Source organism: Macaca nemestrina, chromosome 5 (genome assembly GCF_043159975.1).
Source record: "Macaca nemestrina isolate mMacNem1 chromosome 5, mMacNem.hap1, whole genome shotgun sequence".
Classification (NCBI taxonomy): Eukaryota; Metazoa; Chordata; class Mammalia; order Primates; family Cercopithecidae; genus Macaca; species Macaca nemestrina.
The window spans coordinates 113,491,749-113,502,300 of record NC_092129.1 but is presented as its reverse complement, the minus strand read 5'-3'; the positions used below and the strand labels follow the sequence as shown (position 1 = coordinate 113,502,300).

General features: G+C 45.8%; 1 protein-coding gene and 1 long non-coding RNA gene across 5 annotated transcripts in view; one reads left to right on the top strand and one right to left on the bottom strand.

Annotated features, from left to right (window-relative positions):
• Positions 1-535: 535 nt before the first annotated feature.
• On the bottom strand, positions 536-9,121 carry LOC139363372 (uncharacterized). The gene is made up of 3 exons (XR_011623619.1): positions 8,975-9,121; positions 4,012-4,167; positions 536-2,240 (listed from the first exon to the last, which is right to left on the bottom strand). It is a non-coding gene; the product is annotated as an uncharacterized lncRNA (long non-coding RNA).
• Positions 6,829-10,552, top strand: part of LOC105479465 (potassium voltage-gated channel subfamily Q member 5) — a 566,685-nt gene continuing 562,961 nt past the window's right edge. For 2 of the 4 annotated variants that reach the window (XM_011737415.3, XM_011737416.3), the window contains exon 1: positions 6,829-9,030. In XM_011737415.3, coding sequence (XP_011735717.1) covers positions 8,633-9,030 — 398 coding nt within the window. In that variant the 5' untranslated portion in view covers positions 6,829-8,632. The remainder of the gene's footprint in view (positions 9,031-10,552) is intronic. The other 2 variants (XM_011737418.3, XM_011737417.3) reach the window with 2 other exon arrangements.

Here is a 10,552-nt window from a genome sequence, read left to right as displayed (position 1 = left end):
CAACAGAATATATCTTCTTCCTTAAAACAATTTTCAACTTTGTGTCTCTCTCTTTAAAAAAAAAAATCTTCAGTCTTAGATACAAAATAACATGCAAAAAGGAAACCAGAAACTTGAAAACATGCCAAGTAATACTCCCTTTATGTCACAGTCCCTCTATTGTATATCAACAAAATTTTACACCAGAGTGGTAAAACTCAAGTTGATTGCAATCTCACATTCCCTTTCTTTTTCAGGACACTTACCTCTTGCTCCAATTAACTGTTTTTACTTTCATGATTCCTATACAAGGCCCACACGTTGTAGTGTTTAAATCCTAATGCTTTTTTATAATCCAGAGAATCCAGTCACTGCTGCAGACCCAGGATAGCCAAAAACTCAGGCCCACCACCTCTGGCTATCACTGGCCTCCTCCTTTTGTCTTAGTGTGCCATGAGCCTTGTCATTTTGTAGCTGAGCCATGACTCAAAAAAAAGGTGGGAAGTATTCTAAATACTCCAACAAACAGGACCATTCTGTAGCTTGGTGGTTTTGCAAAAAAACTTTAATAGCATTTCTGTTAATATAATTTTATGCAGAAAGCTAATATGTATATATAAGAAAAAAGCAAATATCTTATTGAAACTCCAGAAACTTGATGACCCCACTCTTGCCAATCCCTGACTTGTCTGAGGGACTCACAGTATCTCCTGCAGCTTTCAGTAGCACTGTTGAAAACTGTGTTGATTACTTAGCAGGTATTGACTTCCTTTTTCTGATCTGGTCAGTTCCTCATCCTTAATTACAAATAAAATCAAACAAAAATGTAGTTTATCTAGCATGCATTTTCCTTCTTGGTAAAACTAAACATGAAAAATGCATACTTATTAAATAGAATTTTTTGAAATGTTAGAAATAAAATATAATGGATTTTATGAAAATGTTATTACTCAATAAAATCAATAAAAGATGTCCAAGTTGTTGCAGGCTTCACAATTGACAATGAAATAGCGTCTGTCAAAATTGCAGCTTAGTTGTCCAAACACCAGTGCAGGCTCAGCCTTGGGACCTGTGACAGTGGCTGCAACAGCCACTCAAGTCTCAAGTGAATCAACATGATTTTGTCTAGTGCCTTCTTAAAACCTAAATCTTCTGCTTGCTTCTCCCACTTTAAAATAATTATCTCCATTCTGTTATCTTCAAATTGTTTCTCTGCTCACTTTGATCTGATTTCTATTTCTACAATTCTGCAAGAAAATAAAAATAAAAACAACTTCTTCAAATGACCTCTTTGTTGCTAAATCAAAAATCCTTACCTTATTTGATTTCTTTCAGGCATTTCCCTATTGAAGCTCCTTTTTTTTTTCTCTATTGTAGCAGTGGTCCTCAGTGGTTACTTAGCTTTCTTTATTTCAGTCTCTTTCCCTACTTGCTCCTTCTCTCTTATCCCAAATGGTCACGCTTACTAGGGTTGGGTTCTCAGGCCTCTTCCTTTTTAAGCAAATCTACATGCTTCCCCAAGTAACTTGATTCCGACTTGTTGATTTCATCCATTATAAATATAGGTTGATGATTCTTGAATTTCAATTTCAAGCTCCCCCTGAGCTGTAGATCCATATATCCAAGCGTCAACTAGATATCTCCACTGAGCTGTATCAACAGGTATGTCAAACTCAATAGAAAATTGAACATATTTCCCTTCTTCAGACTGCCTTCTCCTTAATCTTTACTGATTGAGTAAATGATACCATCATTCACTCAGATATTTGTGCCTGAAATTGGAAGTTAGGCTTAACATCTGCCATGGATTGGTAGCTTCACTAACCTATAGCATAGACACCGTATCGTTTTCATCTTTGAGTCTCCACTTGAAACAGTGTGTGCCACTTGTAGGTGTACAATCTATATCAAGCCTTTTCTGAAAGTAGAAGTAGTGACATGTAGTATTTCTGGCTTAACGTTCTTCAGTGGATCTCCCCACTCATGTCAGGATAAAATCCAAAGTTCTTGCCAAGACTTTGTCATACAACCCTTGTCTTACTTCTATTGCCTCCTGCTTATAGCTACACCTCCAAAAGCAACTAAGCTTCAGTAGAGTCCAACTACTTGTTATTCTCAAAGTATGATCAGCTCTCAAAATTCACATCTCTCTGGCTGGGCGTGGTGGCTCACACCAGTAATTCCATCGCTTTGGGAGGCCAAGGTGGGTGGATCATTTGAGGTGAGGAGTTCAACACCAGCCTGGTCAACATAGTGAAACCCTGTTTCCAATAAAAATACAAAAATGAGCTGGGCATGGTGGCATGTGCCTGTAGTCCCAGCTACTCGGGGGGAGCTGAGGCAAGAGAATCACTTGAACCTGGGAGGTGGAGGTTGCAGTGAGCTGAGATTGTGCCTGCACTCCAGCCGGCGCGACAGGGCAAGACTCCATCACATCTTCTCAAATGTTTTCTCTTTGAGTTATCCCTCATGTCTTCACCAAAGTCTAGTTATTCCTCAAGATTTAGCTCAGCTATTACATTCTTTAGGAACCTCTGTAGCTTCTGTAACATTCTGTGCAAACCTCTGTGAACTCATCACCATGTTACAATTACTTGCTCATTTTTCCATCTCCCCCACTAGTCTATGAACATAACAAGAATCAGGACTGTCTTTCATCTTTGCACCACTCCAGGTAGTTGGCACCTGATAGTTGAAGATCACTTGTTGAAGAGATTAGTAAGTTTTGAGAACTTCATAAAAGAAGCTTTCTTAATTTCCTTTTTAAAAACAATGGTAAAATGTCAGTACCACTAGGGGGCACAGACTAGTAACAGAATTTTCCGGTACACTAGCTTAAAGGAGATGTTTGCTTTCTGTGGCAACCTCTTCACATAGTTTCTAAATATATGGATCTTAAAAGGTTCAAATGACTCTATTCAGATTATTCGCAGAAAGACATGTTTAAATAGTTGGCTAAAAGATAGAGAGTAGTGCTGACATATTAACAGGTCGGAAAAAAAACGAAATCAGGTATGGCCAAATAGAATTAACAGGGTTTTATAATTAAAGCTGAGAATAGCATTAAGAAAAAGATCAAAATGTAAATACAGTTTCAAGAAATTGATACTATGAGACTTGGGACTATTTTTTAAATTTCAACACAGAAGAGTACCTATGCAGGGGAACTCCTACTTCCACAGGAAAAGTGAACAGAAATATTGAAGTTATTTTTGTGTTTGGAATAAAACCTCAAATCCTCCTCCAAGATAACCGATAGAAACTTTCCAGTGCTTTTCATTTCTAACAAAAAACCATTAAGATTATTAATACACAATAATAGGCTAAGTATTTTTTATTCAAAAGCTGATATAGATTAGTAGTTAAAAATCTAGTTTTGGTTGTGTTTTTGCCCTGCCTCAGCTACTTTTTAGTTTTAAAAAAATTAACTTGTCTACACCTCAGTTTCTCCGCCTGTAAATTGGATATGATTGTAGTGCTTACTTATGAAACTATTGTCACAACTGATTTTTTTTTTTTTTTTTTGAGACAGAGTCTCATACTCTGTTACCCAGGCTAGAGTACAGTGGCACCATCTTGGCTCACTACAACTTCTACCTCCCAGGTTCAAGCAATTGTCATGCCTCAGCCTCCTGAGTAGCTGGGATTATAGGCACCTGCCACCACGCCCAGCTAATTTTTGTAATTTTTAGTAGAGATGGTGTTTCACTCTGTTGGCCAGGCTGGTCTTGAACTTCTGATCTCAAGTGATCCTCCCACTTCGGCCTCCCAAAGTGCTGGGATTACAGGCATGAGCTACCACACCTGGCCTGAAATAATTACTGTAAACCACAGTGCCTAACACATACAAAACACATGATAAGTATTTGCTATTATTTTGCCTCAATAATTGTGGTCAGCACAATATTTCAGTAATTCCTAGAAATGTTAATTTTGTTAGCTGCTGGAATAAAAATGGTGAGAACTTGTTGAGCCCTTTCTGCACTATTTCTCTACCAGCCTTTCCTTACAGCCACACTCATTCACATCTGCTTCCTTTCTGCATCCCTGAGGCAAAGGCTGTTCTGAGGAACAATGTCCCATTTGCTGTGTGAGGTAGGCCTGGGACTCTTACTGTGTTATCACTCTCATGCAGTCTGGTGAGGCTCATAGGATCTCTGATATTGTCCTGGATTCTCTGATTAATTTCTGCTTGTTGAAGAAACAGCGTGAAAAACTTGTATGATATCTCTTAGAGATAAGAATTGTTGATGACTGATCAAAACAAATGGTATATTATGCTGATACATTTAAAATAATAGTAGGAGATAAATATGTTTACTGAACCAATGATTATGATATCTATGAAATGCAATATAGTTGCTATGCCTATTGGTTTGGTTACGGCCTGATTGGAAGGAAATAAAAGCTAAGGAGAAGGGTGGTGTAGCTGAAAGGGACTTATATTCAGGAGTCTGGAGACTTCAGTTCTACCTCTACGCTTACAAGGCAAATTGCTGAGCCCTGTGCACATCATTAAACAGCAGCCAATCATGAATTTCCATTTCTCCATTAGTGCATTTTCTTTTTGTTTGTTATTTTCTACTTTTTTAGTTTTATATTTGCCCCTTCATTATTTTCCCAAGCAGACTCATGTCACATGCATTTCCTTTTTATTATAGGGTTTAAGAATTCTATTTATCATTCCCTGTCTGATTAGCCCAGGAATTTCACACTGGATCAAAATGCATCCATATCACTAAAGAGTGGCACTTCTATCACTCACTAGTTGATCAGACTCATGAACATGACTTGGTAGGGGCATATCTTGTAGTAGGAGATTGGGGCAAATGAGAAAATGGGTAAGCATGAAGAAGAAGGAAAGTGGGAGAGTAATGGGTCATTGACGCTTTGTGAAACTGGTCCAGATCCAGTTATTCTGGGCCTCTTATGGGCATTGAAAGCCTTTTTTTGTGCATCTCTAGCTCATGTATAGAATTTTAAATATTATTATTTCAGAGTACCTTTCAGAAGGATAATACAATGGAATAGAAAATACACTGAGGCCAGGAGCTCACGCCTGTAATCCTAGCACTTTGAGAGGCTGAGGTGGAAGAATTGCTTGAGTTCAGGAGTTTGAGACCAGCCTAAGCAACACGGCAACACCCCATCTCCAAAAAAGAAAAAGAAACACGTTGAAACAAAATATCTCTAGAAACTCTGTTCAATTGAAACCATATCCATGTAGACTTCAGAAAATGTTTCCAAGGTCATAAATTTCAGGCAAGCATCTTAAGAGAATGAATGAGTAAAAGCAAACACATCTCAAAAGATGGGGAGGGCCAATCAACCCACATACTTTACACTAGCAGTTAACATTTGCCTTTACCTCTACCTCTTCATAATGCTCTAATGTAATTATAATGCATAGAATATACACTGTTGTTTTACTCACTGCTCAGTATACCTATCTTCTTTTCTTATATTTGAATTTTAATATTTCAGCAAAATGAACTAATAAAAGGCAGTTTCCTAGCAACATGTGTATTCAAAGGAACAACAACAAAGCTTAATCACAAACACTTTATTTTCTCCAAAGTTAATTCCTGTCTTTTGAGGGAAGTTAGCAGGTAGCAAATAAAGCAAGGTGCAAACAGAGACTCTTGTAGGAGAGGCTGGCACAGCCTCACTTGGCTTTTTCTTCCTAGGCATTCAAGGGTAGGATGGTTAGAGCTAAGCCAGTCTTTTCCAGTGGTTGCAGTCAGAGAGATTGATACAAAACCCCAGAACCGTGTGCTCTTTTGTCCATCCTTTGCTGGAGATGCAGATTGATGGGTGGAAGGAACAGTGAACTAGGAAGCCAGGTTGTTGGATTCCTAGTAACTCTCATACACTACCACGAAAACTTGAGCGGGTCCTCTTTTCCTGGGCTGTGTATCCAAACGGCGGTTACTCTAGAAGACAAAAGTGAAAGGTCCTTCCCAGCAGCTCAAAACCGCTACCAGAAACCGGTTTCTTTCTTTCTTTTCTTCTTCTCCTTCTTCTTTTTGCCTCCTCCTCCTCCTCCTCCTCCTCCTCCTCCTCCTCCTCCCTCCTCCTCCTTCTCCTCCTCCTCCTCCTCCTCCTCCTCCTCCTCCTCCTCCTCCTCCTCCTCTTCTTCTTCTTCTTCTTCTTCTTCTTCTTCTTCTTCTTCTTCTTCTTCTTCTTCTTCTTCTTTCTTCTTCTTCTTCTTCTTCTTCTTCTTCTTCTTCTTCTTCTTAATTAAGCTTAAATGGCATTTGCTTAATCAATAACACAGTTTCACTAGAATTATTGCTGCACCCCAGAAAAGCATCATTCAGAAATTAAGCAGCTGGCTGTCTTCCAGGGAAACGTGTCCCTGTGTCCTGCCTTCCTGAGACCTCTTGCCTGCATGCGGGGCCCAGCGGCGCCAGAGAAATGGAAGTGACTTTACCTACCCAGCGAAAGTAGAAGTCTGTAACAAGGAAACAGCTAAGTTAAGAGGAAGTGGTTTTCATTTTACTGCTTGCAGAAAGGCCAAGATTTTGACGTTTAAAGCGGGCACACGAGTCATTTTAAGTCTCTAGATCTTTCACCCTGAAAGTCCCTGCACAGAAACTCCATAGGGAGTCTAAATATAGCAATAGCACCCCCCTCCCCGCCCCCTCCGCCTTCAGTCAGGGTCCCGCGCAGCTCTAGGATTGGAGAGCTTACTCCAGGGCGCTCTCTGCATCTGCCTCGAATAGCACCGCACGGAGCAACCTCTCTCGCACCTCCACAGTGCGTGGGTGTGAAGTGTATTAGGGGAAAGCTAGAGTGACTCTGGGTGCTGGTGATCGGCTCACAGTCACGTGGCGTCGCCGCCAGCTGCAGAGAGCTCCCAGCTAGCTTCTGCTGCCCAGAGGCTTGGGGGAAAGGAGGGAGGGCTTGCTCCTGCTGGTGACCAAGAGCAGGCAAGAGGGCTTCACACAAATAATAGTGATAATAAAGAGTAAAAGCAAAGCATTTAAATCGAGTTATTGCAGGAGACAAAAATCAGCTGCTGCGGGCGTGGGTGTGTGTACAGGGTGGAGGGGAATTGGGAAAGTATTTATCTCGGAGGGGAGGAGACGGCTGCAAGAAGACTTTTGCCTTAGCATTGTTTTAGCCTTAGGAAAGGAAGAGGCCCGAAGGAATCCACCTTGCAACTATCTGCTGTGTCTTTGTGGTGGAAGCTTAGTTTTCCCTTCAGTTTAATTTGATGATTGTTTTCGTTCATATTCGGGGAAGAGTCACTCTGTTGGAAGAAGTCCCCGAGCCTGGCATCCTTCAGTTTTCCCTATGCTGAATGTGAGGTTTAAACTTCTTTTTCTTTGTAATATACTGTTTCTGAAGGCCAGAGGCCGCGGCCAGTGGCACCGTGGCCTCTCTCTCCGCCAAGGGTGCCTGGGCTTTGGACCACCCGGGTGCCAGAGGTGGTGGAAGACCCAGTCAGTTGTTCCTTGCAACAGGTCTCTAAGCTTGTAAGTTACAACATAAGGTGGGTGGGGTCGGAACCCCAAAAAGCTGGCGTCCGGGACACCCCACCCTCAGGTTTTCTTTACCAGACACTGGGGTCCTCGCTGCCGCTGCCGAACTTCTCAATCATATGACTTTATTGGACTTAAATGGAAATTTCTTGACGGAGGGAACCGGGTTTGTTCTCCCAGGCTTCGCGCCGCAGTCAAGCAGAGCCCCGGGGCAGCTCGCTCACAGCGGAGGAGCAACTTTGGAGTTTTACGCCCTTTCCACACCCCACCCATGGACTGGAAAGGATGTTCAGTTACTCGCGGGGTTGTTGTCTGATACTGGGATGGAAAGTCACAGTCCGCAGGCTGGAGTGAGACGCGGGAAGATGCCTGGTCCTTGCCTCGCGGACTCGGCAGCCGCGTCCTTCGAGTCTGTCCACTGAATTGCGGAGGGCTCGCCCGTGTGCGGGGACCCGAGTGCCACTGCCTGGAGCGTTACCTTGCGCTCCAGCCTCCAGGCTAGCTAATACCTGGAGGGCAGGGCAGGGCTGTTCCCGCTCTCACCCCTTGCGGAAGGATGGCAGGATCCGGCGCAGCGACGTAGCAGCGGGAGAGCACAGCGACCTGCGTCTCCAGTTTCTCCTCAGGACACAAGGCTGACTTCACCTTCCGGACAGCTGCAAAGCCCCTGCCACAACCAAACCAAACTAGCGCCTCGGAGAGGGGCTTCTGGAGTCGGTTCACTGCAAGGCGTGGGGAGTGGAGAGAGGGAAGAAAGGGGAAGCCTGGGGCTGGGTGTGCGCGCGTGGGAGCGCGCCTCGGAGCGCCCCGCACTCCCCCACTCCGTCCCCGGGGGCACTTTGGGAAGGAGGGAGTGGTAGTCGCGGGAATGAGGGAGAAAGAGAAACCCTCTCAAACTGACGCCCCAAACAGGTCCGGATTTAGAATTCGAAGCTAAAGGCTGTTAGAAATCGGGACTCCTCGGCCTCCTCTGCAGCCCCTCCTTTCCCGCCCCGAAGCCCGGGCGGTTTGCTGGCTGCCTGCTTCCCCGCCCCCGGCTCAGAGGTCTCTGGCTGGCGGGCGCCCCGTCGGCCGCCGGCTTCCTCCTTGAAACCCGCCGGCGCACATGAGGCCGCTGCCCCCGTCGCAGGCGCTGGCGGCCCCCTCGCTGTGCCCGTGGTGATGCCATGCCCCGCCACCACGCGGGAGGAGAGGAGGGCGGCGCCGCCGGGCTCTGGGTGAAGAGCGGCGCAGCGGCGGCGGCGGCGGGCGGGGGGCGCTTGGGCAGCGGCATGAAGGATGTGGAGTCGGGCCGGGGCAGGGTGCTGCTGAACTCGGCAGCCGCCAGGGGCGACGGCCTGCTGCTGCTGGGCACTCGCGCGGCCACGCTCGGTGGCGGCGGCGGTGGCCTGAGGGAGAGCCGCCGGGGCAAGCAGGGGGCCCGGATGAGCCTGCTGGGGAAGCCGCTCTCTTACACGAGTAGCCAGAGCTGCCGGCGCAACGTCAAGTACCGGCGGGTGCAGAACTACCTGTACAACGTGCTGGAGAGACCCCGCGGCTGGGCGTTCATCTACCACGCTTTCGTGTGAGTACCCGCGCCCCCTGCTATGCCCGCTCCAGGGGACCACTGTCCCTGGCCCCCTGGGGCGTGCTCCGCGCTCGCGCCCTTGGGCCCCGCGCGCGTGCACACGTGGTGGCTTTTATTTCTTCGCACGTGTTCGTGGTCTTCCTTCTGGAGCCTCTCCCTTCCCCCAGCCCCACTTCTCCCATCTCTACAGCTTGAACCATTTCCCCGAGGACACCCAATGAACTGCCCGGTAGCTTCAGGCTCCCGGGGCGGGAGCCAGGCAGACGCGGGACTTAGGCTGCGCGGATAATTGGGAGCAATTAGGTCCCAAGATACGTAAACTTCAACCGAACGGGGCGCCCGGGAGCTAGGGAATGCAAAGGGAGGACAGGCGCCTGTGTGAGGCTTGAGAGTACATTGGGGAGGTTAGGAGGTGATGGCTGGGTAGGACCGGGAGGAGTGAGGTGGTACCGAGGGCTAGGTCCTCAGTCCTAGGGGCGGAATAGGGGAAGCTGCTACTTGGTGGAGAGAGCTGCTAGGTTTTAAGTGCGCCCGGAAACACGCCTCGCCACCACCCAGCCACCACCAACGGAAAATCTGTCAGTGCATGTAGCCCTTCCTGCCACGGAGAAGGTGGCCAAGGTCTAGAGGAGGCCAGCAGGCCAGGCGAAGCAAGGCTCCCGCGCTGCAGCGGGTTGGGAGGCAGCGGGGAACCTGGGGCGCAGGAACGCGGGCAGAGGTGCGATAGCAGAAGCGCAAATGGGTCGCCTCGGACAGAGATCAGGCAGTGGATTAAGTCCCCATTTGTGGCGCGGAGTCAAAGTGTGTGTGTGTGTGTGTGTGTGTGTGTGTTTTCAGTAAGCCTTCTCCATCTAGCAGAGAATGCTTAATGAGAAAATGATTGGAAGCAAATGTTTATTTTTCCCTTAGGCATTTAAAACCTTTCAGTGGCTTTAAAGTTTACTACTGTTTTTCCCACAAAGTCCATTCATTCAGTCTCCTATTAGAGTCACGTTTATCTGGGCATTTTAAGGTTGTTTTTATAATGTTACCTCATGTCTAATTCTTTTTTTCTTCCTTTTCTCCTTTTGCTTCCTCTCTTTTTAGTATCATTATTTCTGCTTCTTTTTTGTTAAGATGAAATATAAAGACATCAACCTTAGAAGACCAGTAGAGAAAGTTGCAGATACTCGCTGATACATTCCTTGTTTCCTAGTAAAATAAGTCTTGAGCACACGGACTAGGTTTCTTTTAGAGATAAGTTGTGTCATCCGAACATAACTCTCTCCGGGGGTGTAGAATTAGCATCAACACCAGAAACGTGTTTTGAAATAACGTGGAAGAAGGGCTGGTTTTGTAACTAGGTGAACCTGGAATTCGACCACATAGGAGTCAGGAAATTGGTGGAGTCTACAATCTGTGGGTCTCTGGTATCTGGAAAATTTTACAGTTTCTGATTGATGTGAACATGTAGCATTAGGCGGAATATTCCAGCCAACTTTTCGTTTTACAGTGCACACAAGGAGAACGGTTGTGTTGC